At 44.7% G+C, this 26,043-nt stretch overlaps 1 protein-coding gene across 1 annotated transcript in view; it reads left to right on the top strand.

Moving 5' to 3' along the window:
• Positions 1–26,043, top strand: part of REPS2 (RALBP1 associated Eps domain containing 2) — a 210,535-nt gene that overhangs the window by 158,927 nt on the left and 25,565 nt on the right. The window contains exons 15-16 of the mRNA XM_075539155.1: positions 4,330–4,391; positions 11,000–11,092. Coding sequence (XP_075395270.1) covers positions 4,330–4,391; positions 11,000–11,092 — 155 coding nt within the window. The remainder of the gene's footprint in view (positions 1–4,329; positions 4,392–10,999; positions 11,093–26,043) is intronic.

A 26,043-nucleotide genomic window follows, 5' to 3' on the forward strand; every position in this document is an offset into this window, starting at 1 on the left:
TGTAGGACAGGGTAGAACTCCCCCTGTGAATTTCCAGACTGTAACTCCTTAAGGAAGTAGAGAACCCCATCTTTGCCCAAGGATTATGGCTGGTGGTTTTGAACTACTGACCTTGCAGTTAGCAGTGTAAAAGTTTGGACTCCTGATCCTGCATATGTGGCCTTTCATCCTCTTGCCCCCTCTGCTGGGAACTTGACAGATCTTACAAGTAGTTTGATATGGCTTTGTTTTTTTCTGGGACAATTTTTGAACTATGTAGTCAATTTCTTCTTGCTCTTTTCGGTTTGTTTTGGTAGAGCTTTTACTTGGATATTGCCCTACTTCCTAAGAGATTTCTTCATCTAATCTCTGAAGCCTGGTGGTGTTGTGGTTATGCTTTGGGCTGCCATCTGCATGGTTGGTAGATCGAAACCACCACCAGCTTCTTGGGAGAAAGGCTGGGCTTTCTACTCCCGTCAACAGTTACAGTCCCAGATACCCACAGGGGTCAGCATTGACTCGATGGCAGTGAGTCAATCTTTGAACACTTTTCTTGAGCTTTCTCTTCCTGCTATCATATTTTTAATTTCCAAGTGATCTTTTTATTTGTTTCAAAAGAATTTTCCAACAGCATCCATTTATTTCCCCTTTACAATAACATCACTCTTATTGAAGCTTTTCCTGATGATATCATTTCAAATTTCATCCTCTATCCCCATAACAAACCTCTAGTGTGCATAACACTTAATGGTGAAATCTTGAAAGCTGTTCCTTTGAGATCAAGAGAAGGCAAGGGAGTCCATTTGTACACTCAACATTCATGGTCAGTCGATACTCTTGCCGGGTAAGGAATTGAAAGAAAAAAAACACACCAAAATTGGTATTGAAAGGAAGAAATAAAGCTGTGGTATTTGTGTTTGGGTTAATTTTCTTTAACTAGAAAAATGTTTGTTGCAAGTGATATAGGTCACGCATTTGAAGAGGAGAGAGATGACCTCTAACCCCAATGTCGAGCAATACACAGTCAACACCTGGGTTGACTTTAATTCCTATCTCTGTTCAAGATGGTTGTAGCATTGTGTAACTTTTTCCCCTAAAATATATGTTGTGCACATTGTTTTGTTTAGTGATTGGGTAGCAATGTAACAATATATATTTAAAATTTTGACATTTTATTGTGGTAAAATACACATACCAAACTTGGCCACCATAACTTTGTAAGTGGTATGGCTTACATGCAGTGTTGTGGAGCCAGCAGCAGTAGTCCCTCCATTCCCCTCCCCTCAGTCCCTGATAACCACTAATCTGTATATACTTGAGTATAAGCCTACCCAAATATCGGCCAAGGCACCTAATTTTACCACAAAAAAACCTGCATTAAAATATGTGCTGAAAAACTCGGCTTCTACATGAGTATATACGGTATTCTCTGTCCCTTGCCCTCTCTCTGTATTTGCCTATTCTAGATGTTTCCTAGGGCCCTGGATGGCATAGTAGTTATGCATTGGGCTGTTAACTGCAAAGTCTGCAGTTAAAAACAACCTGCTTTTCCGAAGGAAGACAAGGCTTTCTACTCCTGTAAAGAGTTACAGTCTCAGAAACCCACCAGGGGGCAGTTCTACCACGTGCTATGGCAGGGCCACACAAGAAGTGTGACCTTTTATGTCTGGCTTTTTTTTTTTTTTCACTTAGCACGGTGTTTTCAAGGTATATCTGTTTCCAAGATGCATTTATAGATATATACATTTATTGGTAGTATGTGTCAGGACTTCATTTCGTTTTGGGGCTGATTCATACACCCTTGCCTGAATACCTTTTCTGTCATTTTTTGATGGACACTTGGGTCTTTTCCACCTTTTGGATCTTGAGGCCAGTGTTACTGTGAACATAGGCACCCCTGTTTACATTTGAGTCCCTGCATTCAATTCCTTTTGAGTATTTGAGAAACCAGAAAACTTCCACAGTGCCTGCAGCCTTTACATTGCCATCAGCATTTAGATAGATTGTATCCAAAGGGTTTTCAGAAAGTGATGCACACCTCATCTTTTATGAAAAGGCTTTTGTCTCTTTAAAAATTTACATGGGTTGTTGTTGATGATGATGATGTGTTGAATGAATGAATCAGATGAGAATCTGGCTCATAGGTTTCTTTCTAGAAACATTGACCAGGCAGGCGGGTGGGGCAGAGCCTCCTCTGTTTAATCTCAGTGTCTTGAAAACTCTTTGAGATGCTTCATCTCTGCTTGGTTGGGGGCCTTTTGGAAAGGAAGGGAAATCCAGTCTCTACTACCCCATCTAGGACAGAAATGGAAGAGAATAATTAAGGAAAATGCAATGGCTTATGATTTCTTGTTTGGTTTTTTTTTTTTTTTTGCCACCAGTTAAACACGTTTAGTCCCTGTAGCAAATCAGAAAGTGTTAATAAAAGGCATTTTTGCACCCACTGTGATGTGGTACCACTGCCTGTCCTTTTCCTTAGGAACCTACCCAGATTTCTGTCAGTGTTCTTTGGTTTTGAAGTAACTGGTCAATTAAAGGCCACTCTGGCGGGCCTTTGAGATGGGTAATATCAAAAACTCTTGTCAGAACACAAGAACACAGCTTTCCCCCAGATCCTGGATGCTTCCTCCCCCCAACTACCATGATCCGAATTCTACCTTGAAGGGCTGGATAGGACAGAGGCTGTACACTGGTACATATGAGGGCTGGAGGTACAGGGAATCCAGGGTAGATGATACCTTCAGGACCAAGGGCGTGAGGGACGATGCTGGGAGAGTGGAGGGTGAGTGGGTTGGAAAGGGGGAACTGATTACAAGGAGCCACATGTGACCTCTTCCCTGGGAGAGGGACAGCAGAGAAGGGGGGAAGGGAGACCCCGGATAGGGCAAGATATGACAAAATAACGATGTATAAATTACCAAGGGCATATGAGGCAGGGGGGAAAGGGGAGGGAGGGGGGGGGAAAGAGGACCTGATGCAAGGGGCTTAAGTGGAGAGCAAATGCCTTGAGAATGATTGGGGCAGGGAATGTATGGATGTGCTTTATACAATTGATGTATGTATATGTATGGATTGTGGTAAGAGTTGTTTGAGTCCCTAATAAAAGGTAAAAGAAGAAAAGAGAAAAAAAATGATTAGGGCAAAGACTGTACAGATGTGCTTTATACAATTGATGTATGTTTATGTATGAACTGTGAAAAGAATTGTATCAGCCCCAATAAATTGTTAAAAACAAAAAAAAAACCAAAAAAAAAAAAAACTCTTGTCACTTGCTTGTAAATGTTGGTATCAATGACTCTTAAGGGCTCACCACCGCTGAAGTTTTGGTCCAGTGGTGTATTTCATAAATGGTAATGAACGACAGATTTTGAGAATCCATGGATGGGCCAGCCTGGGTGTCCCCTACCTATGCGCTGGTATTACTCTGAGACCATGTGGGGGGAAGCCCTGAACTCAATCCTTCAGCCTGTCTGCCCCAGCCAGGGCAGATCAAATGTGACCTGTGAAATCTTTTGTCGTCTTGGTACATTGCTCTGATTTCCTATTAAGGCGTAGAAGGTGGTCCAAACACTAGCACACACGTTCCGGATTTGCAAACGTGGCGTGTCGTCATGGAGGGCACAGTGTCGTTCCCTCGAGTTTTTAAATGAATGTGGCTCCACTTGCCAGTTTGTGACGCGAAACATATTTCGTGTGTGCGATTGTGAGCTTGCTTTATAATTTGATAGCATCTGTTTATTTTCATTGTTAAATTACCTTTCTGATATTCTTGGCTTACCTCGGATTTTCTCTGATGAAATGGGCAGAGAGAGAAAACACACACACACACACACACACACACACACGCAATGGGACTCCCTTATAAACAGGGATCAGAGAGAGAAAGGGAAACTGAGATCCTTGAGGAATCCCTAGCTGTCATTTGCAGCCATCACGTTTGGTCTCTCTCAGCTGCTGTCAAACCCTTGCACTGGACATCACCGGGTGGCATAGCATTGGGGTTCCCGCTTCCTTAATTTCTGCTGCTGCCTCACTGAGCTCATGCGCATTGGGATGGGGGGGAAATAGGGGAGAAGCCAAAGGGCAGCGGCTACTCAAGACTGGTCAGAGGATGTCATTTCCTTGCTCTTTTTATGCTGCTGTGGTCTTAGCAGCCCATATACCACTTGAGGTTGGGGCAATAGAAATGAGAAAGGGCTTAGAAATAGCCTACCTTCTTAATTTTTCCAACGAGGCTTCAGTTGCTTTTAAAAAACAAATGTGTGTCAAGTGCTGTTGTTATTTCTAGTTAACAAGTGGCCGGGTGTTGTGATTTCTGCTGGTCTCTAACAGCATGGTTTTTCTTTGCAGCTGCTAAGTCAGGATCGCTGCCTCAACCACCTGCACTCCCTCCGAGACCCTGTCCGTCACAGGTAAGCCACAGGAGGGACTTGTGTAGACTGTTTTGAAGTGGGGACTTTGTCTGAGCCCTCTGCATCTTGGAAGGGGTTGAGTGCCACAGACTAGATGGCCAAGGTGCCATTTGGACGAAGAGAACTGGAAGTGATTGCATTTTTCTCATCAAGTCAACCTCTTGTGGGAAAGTGGAAGTTTCCTCAATATGTCACCGAGCCAATGCATGAGAGTTGACTATTGGCACCTGGGAGTTGCATGTGGTTTAAATACAGAAGAATAGAAGAAAAGGATCTCTTCGATTAGAACTGAGGGCTGTGGTTTTTCTGTGTAGCACACAGTCTGAGTGTCTATATTTTCATCAGCATTTGAGGAGTTATGCTGCTGATGATGTAGATCCGCGCCGAGTTGTTAAACCACAAGACCAGCAGTTCAAAACCACCAGCTACTCATCGGGAGAAGGATTAGACTTTTTACTCCCACCAAGACTTAGTCTCAGAAACGCTCAGGGGCAGCCCTACCTTGTCCTATAGGTTCACTGTGAATCTGAATGGACCCAATGGCAATGCATTTGATTTTGGTCTTGGCGAATTCTGCGTGAGCTGAAAGGAAATGGTCATCACCATGGGGTGGGTGCTGTGGTTTAGAGCCATGATGCTTTCGCTAGACCAGTGTTTCTCAACCTGTGGGTCGTGACCCCTTTGGGGGCTAGAACGACCCTTTCCCAGGGGTCGCCCGATTCATCACAGTAGCAAAATGACAGTGATGAAGTAGCAACGAAAATAATGCTCTGGTTGGGGGTCGCTACGACATGAGGAACTGTATGAAAGGGGCGCGCGGCATGAGGAAGGTTGAGAACCACTGCCCTAGACATTCATCCCCATGGAACAATATGCTGAAGCAAAACCTGGGTTAGCTGTAAATTAATTCTGCCTTATTTACATGCGCTACTATGGCCTGATTCATCAACACGTTCTCTAAGCTGAAAATGAGAAGCAAGCAGCAAAACTGTGCAGGATTGGTGCCGAAGAAGCCTTTGATCTTTAACGCCCCTCCGGCTCCTGTCAGAAAACATTGAGGCATTTTTCTATGCACAGCCGCGGGTCTCCCTCCTGGCTCTGAGTGACTCAGAGTATACCTTCTCCCAGGGTGCATCTCAGACCTGGCTGAAGGTGGCTAATACTTGTTCTTCCTTCATTAGACAGTCTGTAGAGTACAGTCCACCTTGACATGCAAATGCTATGAGATGTAGTGGCTCCATGCTATTGCTTGTAGGATGGCTGGGTATGCTGAAAGGGGAGTTAAAATTTGCTTGGAGAAGAAGTTTTGGGCTTGTACTAAACCCAAGCCCCAACTTAAAAACAATCAGTTCTTATATCATGGCCCTGCTCCATACTCACCATCATGGGAGGATCACTGAAGATAAGGGTGCTAAAGTAAAGTATGGTGAAGAAAGCAGATGGTGCCTGGCTATCAATCTGAATCTTGTCTGGGGTCTTAAAGGCTTGTGTTGAAACAAGCAGTCATCTAAGCGAGGAGTCAACTAAGTCCACACAGAGAAAGCACACCACCTTGTTTGATCCAAAGACGACAATTGCAAAACTTGAATCTGGTGAGGAGAAAAGAATCAGAGCAAAAATTATGAACACCCAATTTGTGGAAGGTTATGGGGGATAGCGAGAGCCCCAAACCCATCTGCAGAGTATCTAGGCAGGCTGAGCCACTGCCAAGAGTCTCGATCAGCCTTACTACCCGGCAGAGACCATTGTAATCCTGATTCTGCTGCATTAAATTCGACACTTGGCCAGTTGACTCGACCTGAATTTTTACTGGTTCCATGCCAGATTTTTTTCCTCTGGCTTTTTGCATGTTGCTGGGGGTCTTTTCTTTCTTATGCATTGTTTTTATTTTGTCTTTGTACCACTATGATTTTATCCTTACCACCTTAGTGTGATTTTGCTTTCTATTGGGTCTCCCAGCCTTGAAGCACAGGAGGAGTGAATGCATAATGATAGTAATGGATACAGGGGATATAGGGAATACAGGGCTGGGGTGAGTAGGGAGGGAAAGGGGATTTGGGGAGTAAATAATGAAGACAGGAGGAGGAGGGAGCATTAGAATGGAGTGTGATTGCTTAAATCATCTTAGAGACAATTTAACCAGTGTGTGTGTGTGTGTGTGTGCGTGCGTGCGTGTTGCTCTAAAATGGTGTGGGGGTGATTGTCTAATTCTCCTTGATAGGATTGCGTGATTAAACTATTTAATTAGATGATATGTAAATTACTTGCCAATAAAACTTTTAAAAATTGCCTGGAAGGCACAGGTTTGATTTTAAGCTAGAAGCCTATATAGAGTTGGAGGCTTAGGTGGAAACCTGACTTCCACCCAGTATTGCTGAGAAAACAGGAGATTACATTTGAAGGGAAGACCTGCCAAGTGTGAATGTATGTGTGCGGGGGGTGGGGGGGGGGTGGGGGGGGGTGGGGGAGTGATGACTGTTTGTCCTTTTGAATTTTGAGCAAGTATTTTGCTTTTAAATGCATCAAGGTAAGAAAAGTCTGTGCCAATCTGAGAAAATCCCCTTTTCTAACGAAGTTAAAGAGAGTCAGTGAGGTGGTATGCTTGTGATAACCACCCAAGTGTGCCTACTTGTGGAAGAGAAGTGGGAAAGAGGCAGAGAGGAAGAGATGGCTTTTAAGGACATGTCAAATTGCACCCGTTGACCTAGTCAACAGAGGCTAGAGGTAAGAGAGGAGGGGAAGGGCTGTCTGGTTTGAAGTTAGCAGCAGCAGAACCAGAGCAGTGAACTTCCCAGCCAACAGAGCAAGTCAAGCTGAGTGCTTTTGGCAAGAGACAGGTTTGTGCAGTGGGTGACTTTAGGCACTGAGTTAGGGTTGCTAGGTTTGCTGAATCCTGGTGCTGGAGCTGAGTAAATTCAGGCTGCAGTTTATGGTGGATTGGCATGCCCTTTGGGCATTTATTAGCAACTCGGAAAGAGCTTTTGCAACATTGCCCAAGCAGGGAAGAAGCTAGATCAAGAGGCGGAGGCCTGAATTGTAACCCATTAACTTCTGCCAATTGGAAGTATAGTCTGTGAATTGTGTGTGGCCATTGCAATTAATTATTGAACCCAGCCACAGCAATTAGTGTCAGACATCCCCTTACAGAAGGGTCGTGGGGAGGAGACGAGCCAGTCAGGGTGCAGTATAGCATTGATGAAACATAAAACTTTCCTCTAGTTCTTTAATGCTTCCTCCCCTCCCCACTATCATGATCCCACTTCTGACTTACAAATCTGGCTAGACCAGAGGATGTACACTGGTACAGATAAGAGCTGGAAACACAGGGAATCCAGGACCAATAATGAGAGTAGCAATACCAGGATGGTAAGTGAAAGGTGTGGGGAGAAAGGGGAAACCGATCACAGTGATCTACATATAACCCCCTTCATGGGGCCAGACAACAGAAAAGTGGGTGAAGGGAGACATCAGTCAGTATAAGACATGAAAAAAAAATAATTTATAAGTTATCAAGGGTTAGTGAGGGAGGAAGGGTGGGGAGGGAAGGGAAAAAATGAAGAGCTGATAGCAAGGGCTCAAGTAGAAAGAAAATGTTTTGAAAATGATGATGGCAACAAATGTACAAATGTTCTTGACACAATGGATGGATGGTGATAGGAGTTGTACGAACTCCCAATAAAATGATTTTTAAAAAAAGAAATTGGTGTCAGAATTCGTTGGAGGGTCGATGTATGCCTGACCCTGTAGCATTCTGCCTTGGGAGTCAGAGTAGATCAGATGTGGCCCCCACCCCATTTAATCACTTGTTCTTCCTGACATACACGTAAACAAGGGGGAGCTCCCTTTTCCTATATCCTACCATTGATTGGCAGTGGCATTCGAAGAGATTACTTTGAAATAGACAGTGGTAATAGTTACAAAACACAATGAATGTAATTAATGGCACTGGATGGTACATTGAAAAGTTAAAATGGCAAGTGTTATATAAGTTTTGCTATAATAAAATAAATATATATTGGTGAACCAGCCAATAGGTGCATATCGAGTCCCTGTTACATAGCACTTCCTACATGTTAGTTCCTCTGTGAGCCTTCCCCAGACTATGGTTTCTCCTCATTTATGTCAGTATTTATATCAGTAGCTACATTAATTGAGCATCTACACCATAGGTCCCCAAACTTATGTGTCCTGTCCCCTTTTCAGGAAAAAACAATTACTCGAGTCCCCTGAGTAATAAAAACCTTTTACACTATAGCCCATAATCTAGTATAAGGTGTAGGGTTCTGTCCCCCCCCCCATCATTCCAGTTCCCCACAGGGGGCAGTGACACCGATTTTGGGAAACACTATTCTGCACTCTGTACTGGGAAAATCTGACATGACTTCTTTAAAGCGTTAAAAAGTAAAGATATTACTTTGAGGACTAAAGTGCCCCTGATCCACGCTATGGTATTTTCAGTCACCTCATACTCATGTGAAAGGTGGACAGTGAATAAAGACTGCAGAAGAACTGATACCATGTTTCAACTACAGTGTTGGCAACACACACACACACACACACAGATATATATATATATATAGTGTATTTCCAAAAGAACAAACAAATCTGTCATGGTATTTTCAGTCACCTCATATGCATGTGAAAGTTGGACAGTGAATAAAGACTGCAGAAGAATTGATACCATGTTTCAATTACAGTGTTGGCAATATATATATATATATATAGTGTATTTCCGAAAGAACAAACAAATCTGTCTTGGAGGAAAGACAGCCCGAACGTCTCTTAGAAGCAAGACCAGCAGACTTTGTCTTATATACTTCAGACCTCAGGAAAGACTAGTCCCTGGAAAAGAACATCACACTTGGGAGAGTAGAGGGGAAGCAAAAAAGGAAGGCCTTCCTTGAGATGGATGGACACAGTGGCTGCAACAATGGGCTCAAGCAAAACTGTGGGGGAGCAGACCAGCTGTCCTGCATCAAGCTGGGCTCGAACTGAGGCGTGCGGATGATAGAAAAAGAAAGAGCTATGTACAAAGCATGGGATCTGGAGGACTCCAATCTCATGGACTGAAGTGCCGAGTATATTTGAAGCTTGGTTGTTATATTTTTCTTACACAAGGGAATAGGTTACAAAACAAATATCAAAGAATTTAAACATTCCTAAACTCTTATCTATGCAAATGTTACTTAACTAGTCACAGGTTCTTAACTTTAGAATAATAAAAGCACTAGGTGCAAGGACAATCACACGGATATGCAATATTCAAGAGAGCCTCTAAGAGATGTAAATAGCTGAGTTATCCCTCAATGCTTTTAGCAGCAAAGTCACAAACAACAGTCATTTTGCAATGCTTTTGTCTGCAGAGACACAGTGTTTACTAGTCACCCATTAGTAAACACCTTGATCAGCTGGATGCTTCCTACACATAACAGTTGTGAGGATGGCCTAGGACTGGGCAAGTGGGTCATTCTGTTGGCACCTAAGTCACCATCACCACACTACGCAGGCATCGGGCTAAGCGCTTTCCATGCATTTTCTCCCTCCATTTTATTGGGACTCTTACCGATATTATAACAATCCAAAGTTGAATTAGATCAAGCATGATTGTACAATTGCTGCCACCATCATTTTCAGAACCTTTTCTTTCTACTTGTACTCTTTGATATCAGCCCCCCTTTATCCCCACCCTACTCCAGGAACACTTGTTATTATATTAAATATTATTCTTTCCCTTTTTTGGCCGTATCTTACACCATCCAATATCTCCATTCACCTACCAATCTGTTATTTGTTCCCCTCGACTGGGGTTATATATAGGTATCTTCAGGCATTATGTAACTCGCACAACAACCCTGTGAAGTAGGCATTAATAGTCTGCCCTTTTAGAGGTAAGGAAGTTGAGGTCCACAGAGGTGAAGCAAGTTGCCCAAAGTGAGGTGGCCAGGAGAGCTAGCTCTCCAACTGAAGTCTGCTCTTCAGAGCCCCTGAGCTTGCCATGGCTGTTGTCAGTGTCTGTGTATCACAGAGCTGCCACCCTGGACCACAGAGCTGCCACGGAGTGTCCCACCAGCCCTCTGCAAAGGGGCTCTCAATGTGATGGGGTCCTTGGGTGGCACAAATGGTTATGTGGTTGACTAGGCAAAAAGCTGGCTGTTGGAACTCACCCAGGGGTACCTTGGAAGACAGGCCTGGAACCGGTCTCCTCCACACCCCTGCAGTCAACACGAGGCAGAATTGACTCGATGAGGCTCCTGTTTTGCACTGACAGGAAACCTGGACTTTGGCAGAAGAAAGGGAGAGGGCCGTCTAGGGGCAATTGCCTAGCAGCGGCTGCTTTCAGACAGAGGGTTGGGAGCCAGCAGACGGAGCATGTGTGGAAGACGTGTCAGGACGTTTGTGATTCGCAGGCTTCTCTTTCTGCCGCACCACGTTCAGTAGTCCCTTCCTAGGATGGAACCCCGCTGCTGCCATCCACAGGCCTCATCTGAGCTGCAAAGGGGCTTCCTGCCTTCTTCGGGACTTCGTGGCGGGAGGATCTGGTAGGGGCTGCACCTTCTCCAGGCACTGTTCGTGAAGGAGTCGGCTTTTTTGTTGTTGTTGTTTTTCAGGTTTCCCAGCACAGTGTGAACAGTGAGCCTGGTGCTCCGCCTAAGCCTTCGGCTCAGCTGGCCAACTATGGGGATTTCCGCCTACAGGAGCAGGTGCGTACCGAATGCAGAAAGAATGCCTTCTGCCATCCCAGTGCTCCTTTGTCCACCCAGTCTCCGTTCTAAATGGGCCACACAGATTCAACATAGGCCGTCCTGGGCAGTGCTTAGTCTGTACTGACTGTGTCAAATTCCTAAAGAATCTCACCTAACCTCCCTGTACAGAACGCCCATTCCACAGCCCTGTCCAGACTACTTATGAGAAGACAGTCTTCTGGGAGATGTCAGTATACAAGGAAAAGCACTACGCCACCACTGCACACCCCACCCCACCCCCCTTTCTGGGAGATGTCAAGTGTCGATTAGCCCACCAAAGGCTCTGAATTTCCACAGTAAAGCAACTTGGTAAAGTCTGTGTAAATGGCCATCCATCTTTTTATTTATAACATAGCTATTACAATCCTGAGGGGTCAGTGGTTAGGAAGCATTATTAAATACCGGCCTTAAGCTATTGGTAAGAACTCTTCCAACCCTCTCTCCTCTGTCTTCTCAGTGATATATTGTGTAATTAACACTGGGCTTCTCACTGGTTTGAACTAGTTCAGTCATGGCCAACCAAGTGCCATTGGAACAGGTCCAAAATGATCACCAGAATGGGAACCATTCCCAAAGGAAGCCCTGCAATGGATGACTCCACCAGGCAATAATGAGCCCATTCCGGAGCCTGATAGTGCAGCTGGGTTATTGGCAGGACTGTGGAGAACTGCGCACCTTCAACGCAGGGCTATCAGCTACCATCTTTGAGTGGGACACTGTTGTTTCTGACTCTGTGGGTCAATAGATTTGATTGCTATGCAATGTACACACTGCTCTTGTTTTCAAAGAGGAAGGTAAAGTCTCTAGCAGGATGTCAACTCATAATTTTTCCCATTCCACTTACTTTTACAGTTCACCTATATTTTATATATTCAGGTAAGTTCTAGTTGCACTTTGTAGCCTGATTTTGAACCATGGAGAACCGTTGTGAAGCCCTGCATTAAAGTTAACTTTCATAGTGCACACCACTAGTTTCTTCTAGAATAGTTAAAAAATGAACAGAAAGGGGTATTTTCATGTTTTCAGTTTGTTGTTTCCTTCTCTGCATTTCTATTCCATCATGGTTTCACTCTTGTGAAGTAATTTTCAACATTTCACAACACATACACTGTATATACTCGAGTATAAGCTGACCCGAATATCAGCCGAGGCACCTAATTTAACCACAAAAATGGCATTTAAAATGTGCTGAAAAACTCGGTTTATACATGAGTATATATGTTAATTACAAAAGACTGAAACACACGGAAATCTTTGGATTGTTGTGAATGCTTTCTATGGACATCAGAAAGTGTGTGTATGTGACAGAGAGAGAAAAAAAAACGATGTTTGATGGGATTTAAAATGTACTATTATCACCAGGAGATCTAGGGAGAAACAAAGAAACTACGTATGGTTACAAATCAGTAAACTTATTAATAGATCTGGGAAGAGATTAAAATAAATCCTTGGGATTATTTTGGGGTTTAAATTTTCCCTCATTATTTAACTGGCTCTGTGGCCAGGACCTAGATTTTAAAACACAAGAAAGCATTTTGATCCTAAAGAAGCTGCACGGTTTAAAAAAATCAAATGTGGCCACTCATTGATGAATGTCCGGGTTTTACGTAGAGAAGAGAAATGAGCTTGTACATCTGCAGCTGTGTACACAAGTTATATCTCGACCCTTTCTACACGCGTCAGACCCCTACCTCTCCTTTTATCAAGTGAAAGAGAAGAGGCATAGCTTTTCAGCAGAACATGCAGTTGAGCTGGTCCTGACATAGACCAAGCCCCCCTGTGACGTGGACATCTGGATTCAGTTATACAGATGGGGCCCTGGAGTTGGGGAAAAGGAATCCATTCAAAGAGCCAGAACTGTTTTCTTTTCATACTATAGGAAAACTCAGGTGGTTCCCGTGCCACTGTCTCCGTTGAAAAGATAGGGACCTGAGCGTGGTATTTTGGTTCCGCTCTGAAGGGGTGATACCTTAAAAACGACTAAAAAGAAACCAGAAATGATTTCCTATGGAGGAATTCTGGTGGCACCGCGGTTCACACACTTGACCGCTAGTCATAGGGTCAGTGACTTGAAACCACACGCAGTTTGAGCCCGCCAGTTGCCTGGCAGGAAACAAAGCTGTGTCCATCTCCTGTCAAGATTGAACAGGGAACTCCCCATGGGGCTGTTCTGCTGTGTCTGTCCTCCGGGGTTGCTCTGAGTCACAGGCAGTGGCCTGGGTTTCGGGTGTGGGGTCGTGGAGTGCTTCTGTGAGAATAGGTTGAACATAGTGGCTTACTGCTTGTGCGTATATTCATGGAATGATGCGCCGTCTGTAGAGTGTGTCCTTGTTCTGTAGGTCAGTCCCTGTGAAAGGCTTATTTGGGGCTGCAAATGCTAACCCCCTTTAATAGGATTGGTTGCCTGACAACTTTCCTATGGCAATTTTGTGATAGAGCCAGAGCGCCCTTGTAATTATCTTTACTAAAGAAAAGATTTTCTGGGTTCAAAGGTTTATCTTTTAAAGTGTTATCTTAGCACCGCATTTAATGAATTGGGAGTTCTCCAGAGACTAATGTGCTCAGAATTTACCTATTTATAGCCAGTCATTTCTTTCTTTTTTTCTCTCAGGGTACCATAGAAGAAATATTTTCTTAATACTTTTAAGCTTAGTGAGAGACAGAAATGAATTTTAAAGAAACAGGAGAACTTTTCAGTTGACTGAAGGCATCACCCCCCCCCCACACACACACACATACAAAAGAAGTGAGCATGTCTGTGGCATTGCTGGGGACTTGGGAAGACAGGCGAGTGCAGGGAAGGTGGCAATGAGCGAGCCACTGCCTCACCTCTAATCCAAGGGGTATCCCGAGGGGAGGGCTTCCTTACCCATTAACCCACTGCCCTTGAGTCCATTCAGCCTCATTGTGACCCTCTAGGGTGGAGCAGGCTTGACCTATAAGGTTTCTGAGGCTCTAAATCTTGATGGAAGCAGACAGCCTCATCTTTTTCCTGAGGAGTGGCTGATGGGTTTGAACCGTTGATCTTTCGGTTAACAGCTCAGGGACTTAAGGTTCCTGTCAGCAGTCCCTTTAGAGGAGGAATTAGACCAAGGGTTCTCAACTTTGGCTATACAATGGAACCATTGGGGGAGGTTAACATTTTCTAATATCTAGGGTCCCACCCCCAGAGGTTTGGGTATGCGGTGAGGCCTGGGCCTGGGGATTTATTTCTCCCAGCTCCCTGGGTGATTTTGAAATGCTGCCAGGGTTGAGAAGCTGTGGACTAAGGCAAGAGGAAGAACTGGCCAGGGAACGGACCGAGAAGAGAGGTGGCTCAGGCAATACTGGCCTGTTGAGTTTTTCAGGGTCCAGGGGAAGGATTTCTTGTATTGTTTGCATACGTTAATTCCAAGTTGGTGATAAAAACAGTCAGTTCTTCGGGGAGAAACTAATTTCCAGAACATTCTTTTTTGAGGGATGACTCAGATGATTTTTTTTATTGTTAAGGTATATAGAACACATTTGGTCATCCCATGGTTTTCCTATGTACAGTTTCACATGTACAGTGACATTGGTTGTTGCCACCTTTGTCATCATAAACTAATGCATTTTCTAACTGGCTCTATTTGTAAAATGTAAAGTTTATTACAGGATACAACGGGGACTTCGAGAAGTTTGTCGGAAAAAAATGGAAAGATAATGGAATTTTACCCAGACATTTTTGAAGGCACCCCTTCCTGCTCCCCCCATACAGATCCATTCTTTTATTGAAGTAAAATATCTAGCAGAACACTGGCCATTTAAAAACCATGTTTAAGCATACAGTTCAGGCACATTAATTATATTCACCATGTGTACACCCATCACCACTCTCAAGTTTGAAGACTATTCCTTTAAACAGAAATTCTAAGACCCCTTAAGTAATGACTAGTGCATCCCCCCCCTCCGAACTCATTCATCAATTTCCTCTCTGCAATATTTCACTCAGCATGTTTTCAAGACTCCTCCGTGGTGTCGCCCATATGAGTGAGTACTTCATTTCCCGCCATGGCTGAGACATATTCCATTATCTGGGTAGACCACATTTTGGTTATCCCGTCATCTGTGGCTAGACACTGGAGGTTTGCTCTCTTTGAACCATTTGGCTATTGTGAAGAGTACCACAAGGAAGATTAGTTTCAAGGACCTCATTGGGTCCCTTCCTCCCAATTCTTTTGAGTATATACCTAGGAGTGAAAATGATGAGCCCGATGTAGTAATTCTCTTTCACTTCCCAGACTGCTGTTCTACCAGCAGTAGATGACGAGGGTCCCAGTTTCTCTGTGTCGTCACCCACACTTGCTATCTTCCATTATCTGGCCATGCCCATCCTTGTGTGGCTAAAGTGGTGTAGGTCCATCTGTAACACAGACTGTGTCTTTTTATTTTTTTATTTTATATTTTATCAATTTATTAGGGGCTCATACAATTCCCATCACAGTTCATACATATACATACATCAACTGTATAAAGCACATCTGTACAGTCCCTGCCCTAATCATTTTTTTCTCCTCTTTTCTTTTTTTTACATTTTATTAGGGACTCATACAACTCTTATCACCATCCATACATATACATACATCAATTGTATAAAGCACATCCATACATTCCCTGCCCCAATCATTCTCAAGGCATCCGCTCTCCACCCAAGCCCCCTGCATCAGGTCCTCTTTTTTTTTCCCCCTCCCTCCCCTTTCCCCCCTCCCTCATGTGCCCTTGGTAATTTACACCTCGCTATTTTGTCATATCTTGCCCTATCCGGAGTCTCCCTTCCCCCCTTCTCTGCTGTCCCTCTCCCAGGGAAGAGGTCACATGTAGATCCTTGTAATCAGTTCCCCCTTTCCAACCCACTCACCCTCCACTCTCCCAGCATCGTCCCTCACACCCTTGGTCCTGAAGGTATCATCCACCCTGGATTCCCTGTACCTCCAGCCCTCATGTGTACCAGTGTATAGCCTCTGTCCTATCCAGGCCTTTTTTTTTAAGTGAAATTTTATTTCAAACAGGACTAAGAAATTCGCAAGAACTGTTTTTCAAATATAGACAACATGGAATGTCACTGCTTAAAATAACTTTTTTTCTTTATTAAAGAAAATGTAGATTTTTGTTGTACTGTACTCATGTGACCTCATATCATGTCTCTAAAGCCATGGAATCACCTTAATGTACCGCCAGCGTTCCTAAACCATGTTGGTGAGCTGTCAAAAGTATCCTAAGTTTTACTTGGGGGAACCTGGATGGCATAGTGTGTGACACCCTGGGCGACCATCTGCAAGGCCTACAGTTTGAAACCATATGCTTTGCAGGGGAAAGATGAGACTTTCTACTCCTTAAAGAGTAGAAACCCACTGGGGCAGTTCTACCCTGTCTTATAGGGTCGCTGTGAGTTGGAATCAACTCAATGGCAGTGAGAATTTTTACATATCCAAATACAGATTTAATATGTACTAAGAGGTGTTTTTTTCCTACTTAAACGCAGGGATCAGAAACTCGGCAATCATTCGGAAACGAATGTGTAAACATCTGTCACTTAAGATGCCACCTTCATGTTCTTCCAGGGTAGTCTGCTGTTCTGGCCTACAAACCTTAATGGAAAATGACAGTGTCTCGGTGGTGAAGGGACAGAGAATGACGAAGTGTATGCATCTCTTCATCTGTCATAAGGATCGAACCTGCGGCGCTAAATGAAAGTGTGGATCTGTGGTCTCTTTCTGGGCTCTGCTACTGTCACTCTCTAGCTTCATGGGAATTAAATAATGAGTCCCATGGATCGATTGCCGCGTCTCCAAAATGAGGCGATCCTAGTCTAGGTGGATCCTTCTAGCACTGATGCCTCTGATTCTATTTTCATTTCAAGAAAAATAATGATTTCAATATGAGGGGGCTCCAAGACAGTTCATAGGAAATGCAAGGAAAAGGCAATAGAATTTCCCCGTGAGGTTTTTTGAGGTGAAACATCATAAAATGCAATCCGTGGGGCTTTGGAGAAGAACTTCTCCCTTGTTACTTTTTGCAAAGTGCGGCCAGGATACCTGGGCATCAGTTCATGGAAAGGAGAGGGACCCCATGGCTCAAGGAATGCCATGGCCATGAGCTCCCCAGGGTTCCTTTTGATCTTTCATCCCTCTCAGACTTGGCCCTGGAACCACAGGAGGACCACGCTGGAGCCAGAGCACTGGGAAGTAGCACATTGATGTCCTCTTCAGACTTTCGCTGCGGCTGCGGCTGCGGCTGCTATGAATTCAACCCTCCCCATGGCTTTGGTTCCTTCCGAGCTCATGTGTCTTTCCTGTGGCTCTTTCAAGTTTCCTCTTTAATGTTCTTTCCATTTCATGGTCGACTCAGAGGGACCATTTTACATTTCTGTGTCTGAGTTGACATCCGTGGTCACTTTGGATCTAGAAAATGGTGGCTTTTGTATAAGTCACCGCTCGGCAGGGTTAGCTTCTCTACTTGTTTTGTGTTGTGTTTTCTTTTTTTACTATCCTCAGATACCAATGACTCCTATTACTAGGTCTGTCAATCCATCTTGCATTCCTGGAGTCCTGATTCCTTCATCTCTCTGGGCTGCTCCTGAATCACATCTTACAGATGAAGAATGATTGGTACAACCTGAGAGGGCCAGAATGGGTCCTGTCTCATTTTTGAACGTCAATGACCATTCTTCATTTTTTGTGATCCATGTTTTTTACTATCGATCTGTTTGTTTTATTTGTCCCTATTTTATCACACTTGTCTCTCCCCCCCCTTTAATTGGGAGCTCTACAGGTAATATAACAATCTATAGTTCAATTAGAACAAGCATGATTGTATAACTGCTGCCACCATCATTTTCAAATCATTTTTTTCTTGTACTCTTTGGTATCAGCTCCCTTTTATCCCCACCCTCCCCCCACCCTAACTCAAGAACCCTTGGTATTATGTTAAATATTATTATTCTTTACCCCCCATATCTCACCCCATCCGATGGATCTGTTGCCCTGCTATTCTGTTATTCGTTCCCCTCGAGTGGGGTTATAGAGTCATCAATGCTATCTGCTCCCCCTCCCTCCCCCTCCTTTCTGTGTCCTCAGGGAATCATTGCTCCCTAAAGGGTTTATCTGTCTTGGATTTCATGCATTGAATGCTTTTTAAGTATACACATGAATATATGCAGGTCTAATAAGATTAATGAGGTAAAACTAAGACCATAATAATAGGGGGAGGAAATATTAAAAGAACTAGAGGAAAGTTATGTGTTCTAACTGTGCTGTACCACACCCTGAATATATCATCCCTTCCCTGTGTCCCTTCTGTGAGAGACTGTGCCATTATCTTTTTTTTCTATTTTTAAAAAACATTTTATTAGGGGCTCATACAACTCTTATCACAATCCATACATATACATACGTCAATGGTATAAAGCACATCCGCACATTCCCTGCCCCAATCATTCTCAAAGCATTTGCTCTCCACTTAAGCCCTTTGCATCAGGTCCTCTTTTTTTCCCCTCCCTCCCCACTCCCCCCCCTCATGTGCCCTTGATAATCCACAGATTGTTATTTTGTCATATCTTGCCCTATCCGGAGTCTCCCTTCCCCCCCTTCTCTGCCATCCATCTCCCTGGGAGGAGGTCACATGTGGATCCTTCTTGTAATCAGTTCCCCCTTTCCAACCCACTCACCCTCCACTCTCCCAGCATCGCCCCTCACACCCTTGGTCCTGAAGGTATCATCCACCCTGGATTCCCTGTACCTCCAGCCCTCATATGTACCAGTGTACAACCTCTGCCCTATCCAGCCCTGCAAGGTAGTATTCGGATCATGGTAATTGGGGAGAGGAAGCATCCAGGATCTGGGGGAAAGCTGTGTTCTTCATCGGTACTACCTCGCACCCTGACTGACCCATCTCCTCTCCTAAACCCCTCTATGAGGGGATCTCCAGTGGCCGACACGTGAGCCTTGGGTCTCCACTCTGCTCTTCCCCCTTCATTCAATATGGTGTGTATATATATATATATATATATATACACACATATATATATACACATATATATACACACACATATATACATATATATATCTTTTTTTTGCATGATGCCTTATACCTGGTCCCTTTGGCACCTCGTGATCACACTGGCTGGTGTGCTTCTTCCATGTGGGCCTTTTTGCTTCTGAGCTAGATGGCCGCTTGTTCACCTTCAAGCCTTTAAGACCCCAGACACTAACTCTTTTGATAGCCAGACTGTGCCATTATCTTATAGGTAGTCTTTGGATCTTCACTTTGTCTATGTGTCACCTTGATTTGGTTGCTTGCTTTTGAACTTCTGATGTTTGTTCCTGTCAACACCTCTTGATCACACAGACTGGTGTGCTTCTTCCATGTCGACTTTGTTGCTTCCCTGCTAGATAGCCGCCTGTTTAACTATAAGCCTGTAAGACCCCAGACACTGTAGTTTTTAGTAGCCAGGCACCATCAGCTTTCTTCACACTTGCTTATGCACCCATTTTGTCTTTAGTGATCGTGTCGGGAAGGCATACTTGTCTGTTTTTAAAGGAGGTATTTCTTCTAAATTTGTGGTTTCTAGACATACTTTCTTTGAAGTTATTGTCAACTTGTTTGGTTTTCATTCTTTGCCAGAAGTGAATTTAGCTTCTCTCTGTTTTGGTACCGCAGTGGTTACATGCTAGGGTGCAGTTCAGGCCCACCAGGTGTGCTGTAGGAGAAAGATGAGGCTGTCTGCTCCTCTAAAGAGTTACAGTTTCAGAAGCCCACAGGCACAGTTCTACCCTGCTGTATATAGGGTCACTATGAGTTAGAATCTACTTGATGGCAGTGTGAGTTAAGTGATTCACTCTCCCTCGCCTTTCCATCCCTGGTAACCACCAAAGAATAGTTCCTTCTGTATATAAATTTCATTTTGACTTTTTATAATTATGATCTTATTCAGCATTTGTATTTTGGCGATTGATTTCTGTGATTCTCTAGAGAAACATAATAATTTTATATATATTTATACAGATAGATAGATGTACAACATATGAAATAAACAGTTAATTAAATTAAAAAGCAGTACAAATGGATCAGTGCAACTCACTCCCATGAGGCAGTTTTGAGACACTGGCAGTCCTTCAAGTCTTGAGGGCCACAGGGTAGTCCTCTGTAGAGCAATTCAGGCTATCTGGGCACAGGCAGCAAACAGCAAGGCAGGTCACCAACAGTCAACCAGATGACAGGGTTTGACAGTCCCCAGCTCAAGCGATGTAAATTCCAATTGTGTGGTGAAGCAGGTCTTGAAGGAGTCTCAAATTACAGTGACACAGTCCACGGGTTAGGTGTCCCACAGGTAGTGTAGCTTGCAAATTGGGGCACAGAACAAGCAAGGCAACCACACACTGGTCCGGTGATCAACAAGTAAGGGACAAAAAAGGCAAGGCTCGCCGAGCCATTTAACTCTCCGCCCCTCACTCTATCCCATGTGTTTATCAGCCAGGTTGGCACAATAAACTAACTACCTCAGAATGATTTTACTTACCATAATGCCATCCCCACTCATCCATGGGTGAGACATTTACCTGAGTCATCATTGTTCTTCATCAGTCTCTAAAAGTCCATTGTCTGCATGAACCACAATTTCGCATTTGCCTGCTGTTGCATACTCAGTTAGATCGTTGTGCCATTGTGAACAATGCTGCGGTGAGCATGGGTGCACACCGATCTGTTGATGTCACTGCTCCTTTTCTTCTCTAGGCTATGCACCTAGGAGCGGTAATGCTGCCTCATATGGTATGTTTCCATTCTAGGTGTTTATGCGCTCATCACACACCCTCTCTCATAGTGTTTATACCATCTTGCAGTCCGTCCCCCCAGTGGGGTCTGCGAGTTCCAGTCTCTCCATAGTTTCCCCGGCAGTCGCCTTCTGCTTCTTTTGATCAGGGCCATTATTGGCGTGCTCTAAGCTGGAAGGGTTTGCAAGCCTCTTGTCATGTGTTCCTTAACAGCCCGCATAGCATCTCTGGTAAAATATCTGTTAACGGCATTTGCCCATTTACAACTTTGATTGTTTGCTCTTTCTCTTGTTGAAGCGTTCTATAAACGTTTGAGATTCGACCCTTGTCAAATCAGTTGTTGTCAACAATTTTTTCTACCAGTCTATAGATTCTTTTTACTGTTTTGGAAAAAATCCTTCCATTTTGAAAAGGCTCTGGTCATGTGCTCTGGGAGCCCTAGTGGGAGCGTAGTTACGTGTTCTGCTGCCACAGGAGTCAGATGGGGCGTTCTACGCCTGCAAACAGAGTCGCAGCCTCAGAAACTCACAGGGGAGTTCTGCCCTGTCCTATAGGGTCACTGCGAGTCAGTGTCCACTCAAGGGCAGGGAATTCGGTTTACTCTTTAGCATTATCTGCTTGATCTTCTGCTGTTTGTACATTATTACCATATATACACAAGTATAAGCTGACACACATAATTTTTACCACAAAAACGGCATTAAAAGTGTGCTGAAAAACTCGACTTATACATGAGAATATACAGTAATTATAATTACTATCTTCTGAGCCATAGATTAGGGTCCTTAGCTTTATCTCTAAGTTTTTCCTAGGATCTTTAAAGTTTAGTTTAGGTTTAGAGTTTTAATCCATTTTGAGTGGAGTGTCGTTTCTGTGTGCGGTTTTTCGAGTGACTCTGTTTTCATTTTTTCTGAAATTAGGTATTTAGTTTTACCAGTTGGTCGAAAATCAACGGTCCATAGCCTGGTGAATTTCTTGCTGAGTCTCAGTTCTGTTCCATTGGCCAGGCTGTCTGTCATTGTACTAGTGCCAGACTGGTTTGACCACCGTCGCTGTGTAGTGAGTTCTAAGATTGGGGACCCAGGAAACCTTCTATTCGGTTAGTGTTGTTCAATAATGACTTAGCTGTCTGAGCCCTCTTCCCCTCCTGTTCAGAGTTGGAGATTGGGTTTTCCATTTTCATTAAAAAATGCTATAGGGATTTGGATTGGGATTGTATTATATCTGTAGATTTGAGGGAGGATTGACATTTTCACAATGTTAAGACGTTCTATCCTCAGGCCTGGTATGTTTTCCCATTTTTGTAGGTGTCTTTTAGTCGATGATCTGACTTGGTAAGTTTCCTAGCCTCTCTATACTTTTCTTCGCATGTGAAATGGGGGCGATGACCATGTCACTGTCCATAATGTTGGCATGATGAAATGAATTACTGGTAATAGCTGTAAAGCACTTACAACGGTGCCTGGCACATAGCCAAACATCAACAACAGTCAGCTGTTACAATGATTTCCTCAGCCCAGCGAAACAGAGGCCGGATTCTAGTTGATCAGTGTGGAAGAAATGCCTCTGGATCCCTAGATGTTCAAGGTACCAGGCCTAGGATGAAAGTGGGGCAGGCTCACTAAGCCTCCTATCACAGAATCCAGTTCTTTACACTTGCTGGGACCAAGAGGAACTGGTCCTCCATCTGCATCAAGGGCTGCAAGCAATACGCGCCACCACCCCCCACCCCCCCCCACCCCCCCCCCACCCCCACCCCCCCGCCCTGCCGGCCTCGCCCTGCAAACTCGGGCCGCCCCCGACGCGAAAGGTGGGTAGACCAGCAGCCTGGGAGAAGATATCTTGTCCTCCTCCTCGTTGCCGCTAGGGGGAATCGTCGGGAGTTTCCCCGGGTCCGGGCGAGCCTTCGCCCACGTGCGCATGCGCGCTGTGGCGCGCCCGGTGGGCCGACCACCGCACCGCACTGCACCGCTCCCCTCCCCCTCCTACTCTCAACCTGCAAACCAAAGCCAAACTGCCCCGTGCCTTTGTCAGTGACAGAAATGGGAAGGAGAAGAATGGATGGAAACACAGTTAGACTTTTCAGTCCACTGTCTCTTGAAACAAGGATTGTAATGGAGCCATTTTTCCTTGTGAGTCAACCTTTGACCAAGACGCTGTCTTTCAGACTTTACTAGCAAAACCCTGGGCTAGTACCTTCAGCACGTAACTTCAAAGGTTTAAGTCCCTGCTGCTCCAGCATCCTTGGAAGAAACCCTATGGAAGTCATGCCCCAGAAGTCTACCCGGCAGGTGAAGAAGGAGGGTAAAGGGAAAAGAAAGAAGGTGAAGGGACTTCTTTCTCCCAAGCTCCCTCCTAATGTTCTGCTCTGCTCAGCAATTCTGTGGGGATCTCTGAAAACCTGCAGCATTTGCTGGCTTCTCTGTTGTAAATCGTCCCTCTCTGGCCGGCGGCCAGCAGAGCGGTGAGCAGAAAGCACATAATCGGCTTATTGTCCTAGTGTGCTCTGTAGTAGCCACCTCTCCTGACCTACCTCCTAATGTCTTATGTCTGGACGCTGTTGGAGCCCACTGCCGGGACGTCCTGCTAGAAATGTGGCCACAGTTTTGAAGTTGTGAGAGCCCAGGTGGGTTTATATGCAGCAGTTTGAAACCACCAGCTGCTCTGTGGGAGTAAAATGAAGCTTTCCCGCCTGCCCCCCCCCCGCCCCCCGCTGTTCTACTCTGTAATAGAGGGTCGGTTGCTATGAGTCACAATCGATTTCATTGCATTTGGTTTGGTTTAGGTTGGAGAGGTGAAGCGTCCTTCTTGTTTACATTTAGCTGGTGCCACTAGGTGGCAGTTTAAGGACATTGCCGGAAATGGATGCTCCTGGATTTCGTGATTCCCCCACCTTTTTCTTTTTCTTTTTTTTTATTGAAGTACAATATGCAGTGAGAAATGTGCACATTGAGTGTGCTACTCTGGTTTCTCCCAGTAACCAACACTTACCCCAAGAAGCAGAATGCATGCGACTAGTACCCAGAAGGCCCCCGCCCTTGTGTCCCTTCCAGTCACTCGTCGCCGTTCTGTAGGTTACTGCTGTTTGCACTTGGACCAGAGCGCCTGGTGTTGCCGGTTCGGTCCATTAAGGGAATGGAGCTGTGCAGCTCTCATACTCTTGGGTCTGACTTCTTTGTTCACCCGGTGTTTATGTGTTTGAGGCACCGTGTTGTGTGTGCTTGTACATCGTTGCCGTGTAATATTGCCCTGTGTGTGTGTCGACATGCCAGGGTCTCCATTCTACTCTTGGCGACTTTGGGCGGGGAGCTTGAAAATGATGACTGTTCTGAATAACACACACATACCGAGGAGTCAAGGTTCTGGGTCACAGGACAGACGGATGCTCAGCTTGAAGAGATGAGCGCAGATCAGCGCTTCAAAGTGGCCATGCCAGTTTTTATAGTCCGTCAGCAGAATTCCAGTTTCGGTTGTCTCTCTTTGCCGATATCAGACTGACTTTATGGCTGGTCCCTAAGTGTTGCTTAGGTTTACCAGCCCCCTCTCTAGCCAGCTTTTTCCAGTTGAACTTAAAAAAATAAGAAAAGCCCCCTTCCTCTGCTGGACCTGGCCTCCAGCAGGAAGGGCCGGGTCAACTCCAACAGGGATACGTACCACAGGCACCAGTACACAGTCTCCATCGTTAGAGAAAGTGTTTGTTGCACATGCTATCAACACTGAGCACTGGAACCTAGAACGGTATTTTAAAAAATCAACATAATAGTGAGTGGGATCCGGGCTTTGGGGTCTTTTGAAAATTTTACATAATTCTGTTGCAGTTGTCAGGAATGGGGCACACGCCAAAAAGAATTTCTAAAGCCCTCAGAGCGAGATGGCTTTGCCCGGTGATGGTGGTGTGGCCCCAGAGTTAACATCTGTTTGGTTTAGCAAAGCACATCCCTGGAGGTGCTGCAAAAATGACTGGCTCCCGTAGCTGTTGACCCAAAGGATGTTTGCACCCCTTCCCTGGTGGTCTAGGGGGTTATGCTTTGGGCTACTAATCAATGCCAGCAGTTCAAACCCACTAGCTCCTCCCAGGGAGATAAATTTGGTTTTCTGCTCCTGTAAAGCGTTAGTCTTGGAAACCCCCTGGGGCAGTTCTACTTTGTCCTATAGCGTTGCTCTGAGTCAGAATTGACTGGATGGCAGTGGGTTTTGGGGTGAGGGGCCTCAGAAGAAAGGCCTGGAGATCTACTTCTGAAGAAAAAAATCAGCCATGGAAAACTGGCTCACCCTGCGTTTGAGCAGCCACCATAGCAAACAATCTTATGTGCAGAGTTCTCTTTCTTTCATTTTATCCAGCGGGGAACATAAATGGTAGGAGACTCCTGTCATCAATTGCCTGCCTTGTGAGGTTGCCTGTGTTGTTGACTCTGTGAGCGGTGTTCTGTTGCTTTAAGATAGATAGCATGATGAATTAGATGGCAGGCTTAGACTTGGTTCCCATTTCTGTTCCAGGAACTTGAACTAGAAGAACAAAAACTCTGGTCATGGTCAAAATACTTGTCATCTCAACTGAAGGAAAGGCACCATGGTCCTTTAGCTAAAACAGTCGGTTGCATGAATAGTGTCGATTAACTAATGGATTCCAGGAATCCTTCGGGGATTCTGCACTGTGACAGCGGGAGCCAGGAACTAGTTGTCCACGATGATTCCTTCCCTCCAAATCATCTCTGAGTTCTCTTGTCAACATTTTCCTGGGTGGCTCCAATGTTGTGTTGGCCTACAACCAGGGCCACCAGAGGATCAGTTGACAGACACCCTCAGTGCAGACTGCCTGGGAGCTCTGTGCTGGCGCAGCCCTGAATTCATTGAGACTGAAAGGGCTTTTACATTTTGACATTGTATCCTCCAGTGCTGGGGGAATTGACGTTTAGTGACACAATTTTGGATCATGGGTAGCTTGATTTGTGGAACCTGCTTATTAGGCAAGTGGAAGTCTGCATTTTTTTTCATGTTAGGTTTTATTTCCTTGGCAGGGCAGGAAAAGTCCCCAATATTGAATTGAGTACTGCTTTCTGTAGTAGAAAGAATGCTTGGGAAACCAGTATTGTAATTTTAATCCAAATTATTATTGTAGAC

This window comes from Tenrec ecaudatus, chromosome X, assembly GCF_050624435.1.
Source record: "Tenrec ecaudatus isolate mTenEca1 chromosome X, mTenEca1.hap1, whole genome shotgun sequence".
Lineage (NCBI taxonomy): Eukaryota > Metazoa > Chordata > Mammalia > Afrosoricida > Tenrecidae > Tenrec > Tenrec ecaudatus.